The sequence below is a fragment of the Esox lucius genome, chromosome 4, assembly GCF_011004845.1.
Source record: "Esox lucius isolate fEsoLuc1 chromosome 4, fEsoLuc1.pri, whole genome shotgun sequence".
NCBI lineage: Eukaryota > Metazoa > Chordata > Actinopteri > Esociformes > Esocidae > Esox > Esox lucius.
In genome coordinates this window covers 8451572-8464464 of record NC_047572.1, presented here as the reverse complement: position 1 = coordinate 8464464, position 12893 = coordinate 8451572, and the positions used below count along the sequence as shown (strand labels likewise).

At 42.9% G+C, this 12893-nt stretch overlaps 1 protein-coding gene across 1 annotated transcript in view; it reads left to right on the top strand.

Annotated features, from left to right (window-relative positions):
- The first annotated feature begins 3675 nt into the window (after positions 1 to 3675).
- Positions 3676 to 12893, top strand: part of zdhhc9 (zinc finger DHHC-type palmitoyltransferase 9) — a 20251-nt gene continuing 11033 nt past the window's right edge. The window contains exons 1-3 of the mRNA XM_034291766.1: positions 3676 to 3861; positions 8023 to 8181; positions 11458 to 11595. Of these exons, the coding sequence (XP_034147657.1) occupies positions 3771 to 3861; positions 8023 to 8181; positions 11458 to 11595 (388 nt within the window). The 5' untranslated portion in view covers positions 3676 to 3770. The remainder of the gene's footprint in view (positions 3862 to 8022; positions 8182 to 11457; positions 11596 to 12893) is intronic.

Sequence of the window (12893 nt, the reverse complement as noted above, 5' to 3'; positions counted from 1 at the left end):
GCTGAATGAAAGAGACAGAAAAAGACAGATTAACCGAGGTGAGGGAGACTGACAGAGACGGGAGAGAAATTCTTTGAGAGTGTGGGCAGACATGCTTCTAGAAGAAGGAATTTGTTCCGCAGGCCCTACTGCAGATCTGCTAGCGCAGCAGCACGGTAACATAATTCATTGGTGTAGTGATTCGCTTCTGCTATATGTGCTGATGTTGAGTATTAATAAAGCTGTGTAGGAAAAGCTGAAGCACAGGCAAATGTCAGGCGTGGCTAAGCTAAGGCGTGACATCTGGCTCTAATGCTTGTGCACACTGATGTCCTCAGTTGTTTAAAAGTATTTATTTTCATTGGCTTCAACATCTTCACTTCAGATGTTTCTTTGTTAAGGAAGTAGACAGTCGGACAGTTTCCCAAACACTGATATTTGGATGAAAAATAATCTTCAATAGAAAATTAGCGTTTGGGAAATGAGTGCATTGGATCATAGCTGGGAGTGCTTTAGTATAAACTTAAAGTTAAATTGAGTATTGGGTGCTGTACATACTCTCCTCTTGCTGTGTTGAGTGGCATTTCCATGGTTCAAAGTCCTATATTAGAAAGGCCTGATGCCAGTGTCCTTCCTCCAGTGGTTTACAGTTTATAGTGACTTGTCACTACTAAGTTAGCTATTATAACTTTTCGGGGGGGTGATGTTATCTCTGTTTTCGGTATACACAAAGAGAATGGGCTTTCATGAACACACTCATGTGTCAGGAAAGTTTTTGACACGTTTGGACAGGGTCCATAGCATTGTTATTGGGCCTCGAGGCCCAGTTTTAAAGAGTTCAGTTGCTTTTTAGATATCTTGAAAGAATATTGTTTTGGATTTAGTTGTTTTTCATGTTATTTTGAGATGACTGAAGAGTATAACCTCTGCCCACATTTGTGGAGCTTTGTCTCACAGCTGATAAGACAGGGACAGGGGGGAGATGTGTAACCAACAAAGGAATATTTTTAGAGGATGTATTAAGAAAATGACAATAATAAAGGCATGATAACATTATATTTTTCAGAGGGAGATGATTTCAACTCTAATGGTTTTGAGTCTATCATTGATTGCTCATTTTGATGAAAACCGCATGGCGAATTGAAAAAGGAGCCTGACCATTGGACTGTTTTCCCACGAAGAACATGGGAGGGGAAAAATAACAAACCAGTGCCAATGGATATTTATGGCTCTGATTCCACCCAGCTTTTGGCTCCCGGTAATGGTAATTTCCAGGAATTCCAGGACAAGGATGCTTTGTGCATTGCCTGGAACTTAATGGTGATGACAATGTGCCTAGAATGCTCTACCAGTCATCAGTGGTGGAATTACACACAAATCGACAGACTGAGAGAGGGAAGAGACCAGGCTTCACTTTCCTGCCTCTTCGTTCTCTCAATTGACTTCCTGTCCTGTGTTGTCTGCTTCCTTTGTGGTAACAAGTGGAACAAGCGCTGGGCATCTGTCTCAAAGCTAGAAGCAGTGGAAAATAATATTGATTTAATGGATCATTTGAACTTTGTTCTATTAGTGTTTAATGCTTAGCCTGGTCCCCGATCGGCCTGTGCCGTTTGGCCAACTAGCATGGTTATCATCAGGATGAAAGAGCAAGATGCAGCTTCTAAAACAGAACTCATGCAGACGTGGGAGAAACGTATCAGACCTGTCCAGCAGGTATGGCTCCGTTGTGTTGGTGAAAGTATGCAGATTTTCCAGTCTATTTTGCATAGTGCCTTTTGCTTGGCTGAATGGTTAAAGTCCATTAGTCAAGCAGTATCCGTGTGTGAAAGGTACAGGTGAACTGTCATCCTGTCTTTTGTTGACTCAATGTAGCTACACCCTTTTTGCCCTCCTCCGTTATGCGGTATGTTTTCACTGTGTATCCACCGTGTTCATGACTCAGCAGAAAATGGCACCCAAACAAAAAACAGGGCAAACCTGAAAATCATTACCAAATGTTCTTTGTATTTGCACACGACGTTGTCCTGGAACAGTGCTTTTAATTTAAGAATGTTTTGTGATTTTTGCCAGATGATCCCCCATCTTAATGCGATGGATCCACGGGACAATCTCCTGTCAGAAAAATAATTTCCTTTTGACGTACCTTGAGTGCTGTTCCGTCATTTGCTCGTCACCTACACTGTGAAATCCGCTGTTCTTAACTCATCGACCATCTGCTTTTTCCTCTGTGCTCAGTATGTTGCGTTCTAGTCTTCATACTGCATCACTCATAGCTCAGTGTTATAAATGTTTTTGGGGTTTTTTGTCTGTTATGAGGGGGCGTCCTGGGAAGGGGTATCATTTACTTTTGCTTTGAATTACAAGCTTTACATTATCGATGTGTGACTTCTGTGGGACGGGAAGGGTTCTTTTTAAAATGTGACTTATTGTAGAATAATAATGAAGAGATCAAATCTATGACATAACACAAATGGAGTCTTGTAGTAACCCCAAAAGTGTTATTAATTTAAATACTTTCCGTCTAGCCACCCTTTAAAGGTATTGATCTTGAATTTTCCAGATAGACTGACCCTCAAGTCTTAATAATGGTTGTTTCTCTTTCTTTGAGTTCTTCTGCTAGTACAACACAGACATGGGTTGATGTCTGTGTGCCAAACCTACCTTCACAATACAACTAATTGAATGAGGCATGTCCAAAGGTTTGACTGGTACAGTATATTCCCCTTATGTTATGGGTCTGTAGTTTCAGATGGGGAGGAAGGTAACCAGTGCAGGTGTTGTATTAATAGTGCAAATCACTGGCCTGTGGCACTCGCCAATCTGCCGCAGCACTGAGCAGAGCGCCTTCCCCACACGAGCGACCCACTTCTATTGGGATATTAAAGTTGAGTTGTACCAAATTGACTTAAGTTAAAGCAGCCCCTCCCTCCTTTGGAGTGGAACTGTGTTCAGAAGTGAACATGGTCTCCGGCTGTTGACATGGTTGTTGACATGGTTGTGTTTTCATATGCAGTTGTATAGCCTTGGGGACAGGTCGCAGATCAGGTGGCACTGACCAAGCATGTTGCACCTGTTGCCTTATCTGAATGCAGCTCTACAAAAATGCTTGATTCTCTGTGCTGTTTGTACAGCACTTTTGTTAACAGTCAGGGAATGCTTTTTGTCTGTTGCATATTTGATTGGGCTCAGTGGGCCATGTAAATACGTATTTATTTTATTTCAGATAGGGACTCTTTAATAATTGGCATAATAGAAACATTAGCTCGGCTATTTTAAAGATACCAATTGGAAAAACTCCACGGTGTAACATTGAATCCAATGTGTAGCATCTTTAAAAGAAAACTTTACTTTTTTGACTGGATGCTACATGGTTCCTCACCCGATACCAATCCATGATTTAAGATTACTCAAAACTACCATTACTAACTTATTGAGGTAATCAAGGGATTGTCAGATGTTCAGTACTCCATAAATGGTTCATGTTGTTTAAAGGTGATTGTACACAAAAAAAATATTTATTCTAGTAGTGGCCAAATTAGCTGAAGTTGACAGAATAACTGAACAATGGATTACTGTTTCTCTTAATACAGATTTTGTCAAACACAATGTGTCAATCCTGTAGTTGATCAGTGTTAAGATTTTGGAATAAACATCAAGACAATGTTGTGTGATGTTTGCTCAGATATTTCTGCTGACCCATCATCCTTTGTCACATTTGCAGGTGTCCATATCTGGCTATCCACTTGTCCCCTGCAATCCCGGTCTTCGCTATCGTCCTCTTCCTTTTCGTAATGGCTATGCTGCTTAGGACCAGCTTCAGTGACCCGGGGGTGTTGCCCCGTGCGCTTCCAGAGGAGGCCACCTTCATTGAGATGGAGATAGGTGAGTAGCTGGCACTGTCCCTTTCCGCAGCAGCCACGCCCAATGCCTATCTCATGTAGAAACCGTCCTAGTGCCTACCTGAATAATAAACTCAAGCAATTTGAAACCCTAATTGTGTCAATGTACTGTGACAATTGTAAAAGTCTAAGCAATATTGCTAGCATTCCTTGTAACCATCTAGCCTAGACAAGAGTAAGATGAATAAATTTTTCCAGTCTTTTCTGATCTACGTTGTATGAAGTGCCTGTGTATTTGACAGGGATTGGCACAGTACTTTCCGGATATGGACCAAAATGGCAATGGGTGACAGGAGGACTCTGGCCTTCCAACTGAGGCGAACTAGGAACCGAACAAAGTGTAAAGCATTTTAGTGGCATAAATACTGCAGCAGATGTGTGTCAAGCGGCAGTGTAGAGACCAAAGCCCCGGCCTGCTGGTTAATTCATGTTTGTTATGCTTTATGTCGCTTAAGGTTGGAGCTCATCATCCGTGTCTTTTGGAGCTTATCTGAGCTCGTCCCCTAGGCGGTAACCTCTTGCATTTCTCCCAACTTTTCCTGTAATCTGAAGTCTACCATTTCTAGTAGTCTGCTATTCTCATTATCTAGACAACACAGTAGTAATGATGAAAGCGCGACCGAACGGGAGGTGATTGCAGTCAAAATCGTTGCGCTTGCATGCAGTGGATTTTTGCTATGACTCTATTGGACTATTCACAATTCGGCCACGTTTTTAGCCTGCCCCTCCTTCCTTTTTGTCTTTCGAGGGGAAAGCCAGTCTGCTCTGCAGTAGCCCTGCCTCAGCCATGCCCGCCTGCATGCCCACCCACCCATCCTCCCTCCCTCTCTAACTGTTTGGTTGTAGCCTTTTGCTGTCTGTGGGGGGGTTCACTGTGTCCTTCATGCGTTCTCCCATTCTTTGTTTACAATCGAGAGGCATGGTTTGAGGCATGGCGGGAATTGCATATATTGTTTTGTCATGGTTGTATCGTTCTCAAATATTTCAATCGGTCCACATAGAGGTGTTTGCTGCTCAGCTTGTGACCGCAACCGTAATTTTCCATGAGAGGTGTGTTGAGCCACAGACCCTGTTTGTCGATCCCGCTGCAGAGTCTCACCCTGATAATCGGTTTTGCACTCTTCCCAAACTGCTTAATCGTCAGGCGCAGCACCCATGAGCGTCCCTCATCAACACCTTAACAACAAGAGGATTGAGTCGTCTCAAAAGCCATTCATACATCACATCCTCGTCCAGCTGTTCAAACCACATGTCGCTAACAAGAACTAACGACCAACTTAAAATCGTCTTGCCTTTAACACCCTCCAAAATGTGTGGTTTGTGCTATCTTCAGGCCTGGCAGGTGTTAGTGTTTCTGACGGAACGTGGCTGTCTGTTAATGGGATGCAGGCAGGTATGGATGTGTGGAGCTCTCTGGAGCCCTGGATGCCTGGCATATTGATGAAGGCCCAGCTGCGGTGCTCTGTCACTCCAGGCTGTTTGTGGCAGGCTCCTGGAGCAATGCTAATAGGATGTGATCCTATCCTCTTGGAATATATAATGGAAGACATGGACTAGCTCTTCCCAAGGGACCGCATGTTTGGCTTCATCAGCCGCTGGTGTACTGGCTGTGTGTTCATTTACAAAGCAGCTGTTTTCAGTAGGATGCAGTTCGATTCAGTTATTTATTTTTTTAATGCTTTTACACCATCAACAGTGATGGTGGCACAAAAAGCGTTCTGCTTTCTTCCTAGCTTTTTGCTGCTGAAAATACTGCATGACTTATTGGTTGGTATGACCTGAGTACTTTCTGAGCAAACTGCTGAAATCTTTACCAGATGAGCAGTTTCTCCGTTAACGCTCTTGTGCTTTCATTTATTTCCCTCTGGCGGTCTACTATTATAATGGCCGATTCATGTGAAACGGGCCACACACTGGACAACGCCAAAGGCTAGCCACGTCATCTTGGATCTGGCCTAATAAATAAAAATAACCGCTTTGCTTTGATTACAGATCATCGTAAATTACTGGCTGCATGTGTAAGACCTTGGACAGGAGTCGGTGTACCATTCACTGACATTCTCAAGGTTCAACCCTTCTGATTTATGTCTACCAAGCCGTTTCTTCTTCATCCGCCATTGTTGTTCCAGATTCATAGCATTCCTGCTGTTCAGCCTAATTTAAAATTATTCTTGGCTCTCAAAGTGTGGCAATGTACGATTCTCCGGACACCCCCTTCATGTTTGTGTTGTTGGCTAACCCTGGTTCATTTAGTTGACTGAAATGTGTCTGTTTGTGACTCTCAACCATTAAGTGAGGACAATCTATTTTCGTCAAACAGCCTTGTTTAAAATCAGTGCTTCAAGTACTGCTTATATAATGCATTTTATTTTTTTTGACGATGTAATGATACATTTTCATGTAGTGAATGTGAACTGAAGTTACATATTTCTATCGTTTCAAATGTTTTAGCGAAGGTTCTGTCACAAAACAAATATAATTGGCACGCTGTCAACTGGACTGGGTTCATTATGTGATGGGATTACACCAAGCACTGGTCACTAGGAATTCAAGTAGGAATTTTCACTAAGCTCATCATGGCGCTCTAAAACATAATTTGTATCTGCCTAATAAAGCATTAAATGCTTTCCAGTCTCAATTACATCATATTGTACCTTCATGGAATTTCACATCATGTTTTGGCTGTTTACCTTACTGGTCAAAACTAATCCACCATTGTGTTTAGTTTTGTCAACGTGTCCTATTTCTTTCAGTGTTGCGGTCAGTTCAGTTATGTAATATATCTGCATGAACCAGTAGGATGGAAACTCTCACTTTGGGATGACAAATTATGGTGTTTCAAAAATGTCTGTCCAAGACGAGAAGTCATGACTCGCAAATAAAAATATATGAATCCATTGTTAACAATAAGTGAGTCTCAAACCACCACCTCGCCAATACCGACTTGGTCAGTGTGACTTCCAGAGTGTCTCTAAGGGATCAATAATCCCGTCGTGTTTTAGACACTGGTATTTTCCTACTTTTTGTGTTGAACATATGTGTTCAGATGTTAAATAATAAAACATGGATGACATTGTAATGAACAAATTCCTCCTGTCATTTGAGGAGCGATAGAGCTCGCAAACAGTTTAACGTTTCATTTAGGAGGATCACTTTCACACTCTCGCTTTAGGGAGGCTTGTGCGAATAGCTGAACCGTGTGCCTATGTGCAAAGGGAGGGCCAAGAGGAAGGTGAAGCAGGTCGTTGGTGGTTCCAGCCTTCCAGGAAAACCCCTAATTGCAGGCATATTTGTACATTTGTTGTCTTTCTAATCAGATTTCTTTTTAAATCAGATTTTATTTGAACATGTGATTTTTCAGATGCAGTTAATTTCCAATAATAAAGTACAAGGTAATTGAGCAATGAACTTCTGAGATTTCAACATGTATGCCGATACTCTGCTAATTGACATTCGTAGGAAAATACATCAAATACACTGCCTTAACACAGACACACCATAGTTCTACAAGGTTAACTGGTTGTATTGACGTTCCAATAGACTACGATGGTGGTGGACAGAGAGGTGTTGATAAAACGTGTCCCCAGTGCTTGACGAACGTAGCCTACGCTGTAGCTAACTCGCACACGGTGACACGAACGTCAACCCCATCAGGATCACAGGAGCCATATGTAAACAAAGAAACGACACAAATCTGTCTCACTGCGGATTCAAGTGGCCGTTAGCCTGTCTAATTGGGCTGAAGGAATGACAAGGTGTGCGCGCGCACGCATCTGTACTTACAGTAATCTGTGGTTGAGAACAGAGGATTTCATCACCTTCTAAGGTGTTTTCAGAGGCACCTCAGTTTTGGGCTGTAGGGAAAACTAAACGTTCATGTCCTGGTACCTCAGTGGTACAACATGTTTCCCTTTGAAACTACTGTAGGACAATTGCCCTTTAACCCTACCTTAAAAAAAAAAAAAAAAAGAGCACCTTGCAACGCTGCACCACTAAAACAATATGCTGTAAACTTTATATAATTTTTATGATTTAAACTTGAGTGTCCAACATTTCTCAAGCCTGCATCTGAAACCTAATTGGTGGCTTGTACTTGATTAATGGTCACCTGTCTGACATTTTTTTTTCCCTCTCCGTTTTCTAGAGGCGGCCAATGGGAATGTCCCGGCTGGGCAGCGGCCTCCACCTCGGATCCGCAACGTCCAAATCAACGGGCAGATCGTGAAACTCAAGTACTGCTACACCTGCAAGATCTTCCGACCGCCTCGTGCCTCACACTGCAGTATTTGTGACAACTGCGTGGGTGAGAGACTAGCTCACAAGTCAATTCCTTTAGTTGTTCATACCATAAAAGTTTAGTTTGACAAAGCACAAAAAATATTTGATTAAAATGAAAATGTCTCTACCAGTCCCGTAATTGTGTTGGGACTAATTGGAAATAGTTGATTTGATTTGTGTTTCATCCAAAGTTTTACTCAAAAGTTGTGTTCTGCTATAAAAGGATGATTGACATTTCATAGCTGAATGGGTTCAGTTAGTTTTGAAACGCTATCTATCCTGTTTGTCCAGTTGTATTTGGAATGTTGCTTGAGGATAGTATTTCGGTCTGTTTGCCGAACTTGTAATTCTGAAGAATAACACTCATTTGGCCAGGGATGATTAAGGCATTCCTTTGGCCCTTGAAGGAACGCTAGCCGTCAGTTATGGTGTGTAACACTCACTGGCTCTGAGTAACATTACAGAATACAGTGGAGGCTCAGTATGTGCTGTCGTGCCCAGTCACGGCTAAACAGAGGGCTGTCTGTCTGGGGCCAGTGCACCTGCTGTAGTCTGTCTTTATCCCAGACACCCCCAGCATGACACAGCTGCCAGACACAACATTATCATTCTTCAATACCATGTGTTCTGCAATTATTTGAATCTTAGAAATTATGAATAAATCTGTGTGTTCAGATTTTCTTACATTTAAATGGTAATCTAGATCTTTGTGAATTTGTAAAATGTGAAAAACTTTTTATAAATGTGAGGAGGCGCTCTGGCTAAACTCCCTTAGTCGTCAATCAACATGGGAAAGGACAGAGAACACACAGATTAAATGAGGCAAAGGTTGTTGACCTTCATAAGTAAAGCAATGGCTATAAAGATGGCTACAAATATCTTTCTCCCCATTAGGGCAGTAGTTAAGAAATATAAAGCAACTGGAGCTGTGATGAACCTGCCTGGAAGAGGACACTTATTTCACACTTCTCAAAATAATTAAGGGAACACAAATCACACATCGGGTCTCAATCTTCATCGTGGCAGAAAATATATTAAAGATCGAAATCTTTACTGTACTTTGTGTAATTTGTTGAAAACAAAATGACCGCAACGGTCAATGGAAAGCAAAATCACCAACCGATTAAGGGCTGGATTCAAACTCACACTGAAAATCAAAGTAAACAGCTGAAATCACAGGCTGTTCCAACTTGCATGTTTTTCATCACGGCAACTCAATGTGACGTAGTGTAGTGTGTTTGGCCCCACATGCCTGCATGCACCTCCAACAACATCTGGGCCTGCTCCTAATGAGTCGGCGGATGGTGTCCTGGGGGATTTCCTCCCGGACCTGGATCAGGGCATCAGTGAGTTCCTGGACAGTCTGTGGCGCTACTTGGTGGCGTTGGGACATTACGTATCAGTGCGTCCAGAGGTTCTCAATTGAAATCAGGTCTGAGGAATATGAGGGCCAGTCAATGGCATCAATGCCTTCGTCATCCAGGTACTCCCTACACACTCTGGTCACATGAGGCCGGGCATTGACCTGCACCAGGTGGAAACCAGGGCCCACTGCACCAACGTATGGTCTGATGATGGGTCTGAGGATTTCATCCCGGTACCTAACAGCGGTCAGGGTACCATTGGCTAGCACGTGGAGGTCTGTGTGACTCTCCAAGGATATGCCTCCCCAGACCATCACTGACCCACCGCCATACCAGTCATGCTGGATGATGTTGCAGGCAGCATAATGTTCACCACGACATCTCCAGATGTCTGTCACATGCTCGATGTGAACCTGCTCTCGTCTGTGAAGAGAACGGGGCACCAATGGCGGACATGCCAATTCTGGTGTTATCTGGTGAATGCCAGTCATGCTGCACGGTGCTGGGCTGTGAGCACAGGTCCCACTAAAGGACTTTAGGCCCTCATGCCACAGTTTGTTCAGAAACATGCACACCAGTAGCCCGCTGGAGGTCATTTTGTAGGGAGGTCATTTTTGGCAGTGCTGCTTCGGTTCCTCCTCATACAAAGGAGCAGATACCGGTTCTGTTCCTGGGTTGATGCCCTTCTACGGCCCTTTCCAGCACTCCTAGTGTAATCCTGGTATCTCCTCCATGCTCTTGTGTCTGTACTGGGAGACGCAAAGCCTGCAATGGCACATATGGCTGTCCCATCCTGGAAGAGCTGGACTACCTATGCAACCTGAATGGGCTGCAGGTACCGCCTCATGCAACCAGTAGTGACAATGACACTAGCAAAATGCTAAACTGTAGCAGAATCAGACAGGAAGGATAAGGCGAGAGCAGTCATCTGTGGCCACCACCTGCATAACTATTCCCTTTTTGAGGGTTGTCTTGCTGTTGCCTCACCAGTGCACCTGTTGTCACTTTCATTTGCACCAATGCGGTGACATTTATTCACAATCGCTTATGCTTCCTAACTGGACAGATTGATGTCCCTGAAGTTTAATTGACTTGGTGTGATAATTACGTGTTCCCTTAATGTTTTTGAACCGTGTATATTCATTTTACTGCCCAAATAAAGGGCCCTAGTTTGACTTTCAGGCAACTAAGACTTTGGCACAGTGCTGTATATTTTTAACAATTTCACTCAAGGTTTTGATTCAAATGACTTCCAATTTAATTTTTTCACAGCGTAGATTTACATATTTTGCCTAGGGTGCCAATAGTTCTGGAGGTCACTTTAGATATTATTTTTCTTATGGGCATTTTGATGTTTTCTGACAGACATTAGTAAAGATGGGTTTTCATTGTTGCCAAAGGTGGACTTGATTCAATCCTACTGCAATGGAACATGTGCACCAGGCCCAGCAGGATAGACCGCTGGAACACCATCGATCCCCAAATCATCTTATATAAAAGTTTTATCTCTTCTATTGAGAGAGAACCAATACAGGACGCTGTCAAATGCAGAAAGCTGACACTGCATCAAATGCCGAACCTGTCATCACGTAATATTGTCGTTCAAATGATGTTGAGAAACTCTACCTGGAGTGTACCATGTTGTTCAAGAGTGTGTAAAACAAGATGATGAGCCTCTCTCTGTAAAGTTACCTGACTCCCGCTAGTTCCACTCTGGATCCGATTCCGGTCTCATAAGGAGGCATTATCGCTATATTTAGATCAGAGGGGAGAGCGTTATTGGAAAATAGCTCTTATTTATTATTTCCAATGACTACCTAAATATATTGTTTGGTTTTAAGGCCTTTAATCCGCAAAACGATCCCACATGCTTATTCACCAGTTGAAATCATTTGTGTTTTTTGTAACCATATGTAACCTCATCCTCTCCTCCACAGATCGTTTTGACCACCACTGTCCCTGGGTGGGGAACTGCGTAGGCAAGAGGAACTACCGGTACTTCTACCTGTTCACCCTGTCCTTGTCTCTGCTCACTATTTACATCTTCACCTTCGACATCGTGCACGTGGTGTTGCGTGAGTATTCTCCCTTGTGTGGTTTGGGCGGGGGGTCGGGGTTGAAATTTCTAGTTTCGTAACATGAGTCACAACCAAGACCTAAGTAGAATGTAATAAAGCATTGTTAGGCTCAGGTCAGTTTCAGACTATAGCATTCCGTCCATCCTGACAAATTCAGCCGTGCGCAGGAAACAATCTATTTTGACCATGTCCTGATTTGAGATATCAATGCGTGGATGAAATCATGCCACTAATTTTCATTAGGGGAGTACTGCACTTTTAAATACCACACAAAGTCTCTAAATAAGTCGTTATACTCTGAAAAAGACAAATTGTTATTGATTAACGTGTCAAGCCCATCATGATAAGCTGCTTTGAAAAACAGTGCTGCTCTTTGCTCCTCATGAGTTATTGAGGTTCATTTTTGGTTTTATACAATGATTAGTCTTCACTTTTCAACAGTAAGCATTGAATTCCAGAATGTAGCCTACATTTTTCCCACGATAGTATTTAAAATCTGTCATAAGACAAACTGACAGGCTCGACCGACCATATAGGAGTATAATTCCTAGATGGCAGTTCCCATTCGAGTCACTTCTGGCAGCTGTTGATAACATACGTATTAGTTTAACAATAATCAAATTGGTTCCACGACCCTTCGCGAGGCAACCCTTTCTATGAATTATAATATATGTCTATGGTCAGGACGTGACAAGTTGCTCTGTACATTTGTGGGGAGCCTCGCTCAGCCCAAATTGCAACGTTTGTGTAGTTGCAATACAAATTAATATTTATTTAAATAAAGTGTGTGTGTGTGTGTGTACATTGTTGTGCCAGAAAAACTGGTACACCAGCCTAATACTTGGTAGGCCTTCCATGGAAGCGCAGAACTGTAGAAATACGCCAGGGCATGGACTCCATGAGCTTGTGGAAGTATTCTGTAGGCAATGAACACCATACTTCCTGCAGAGTGGTCCACAATTCTGTTATATTCCGAGGTGTAGGATTTGTGTTCCACAGCGCGTTGCATGGCATCACCGATGTGTTCGATAACGTTGAGATCTGGTGACTTAAGTGGGAATGCCAAGACCCCAAACTCTGAGTGTTCCTTTAACCATTATTTGATGTGTCTAGACTTGAGTGGCAGCGCATTGTCCTGTTGGAAGAGGCCAAACCCATCATAATCAACGCAGGACATGAACAGGTGTAACTCGTCAGATAGGGTGCACACATAGCGTCAGAGACGTTTGTAGACGTACCAGGGGTCCCATTGAAGCTAAATAAACCCCATTCCATTATGGGGCCACCACCAGCTA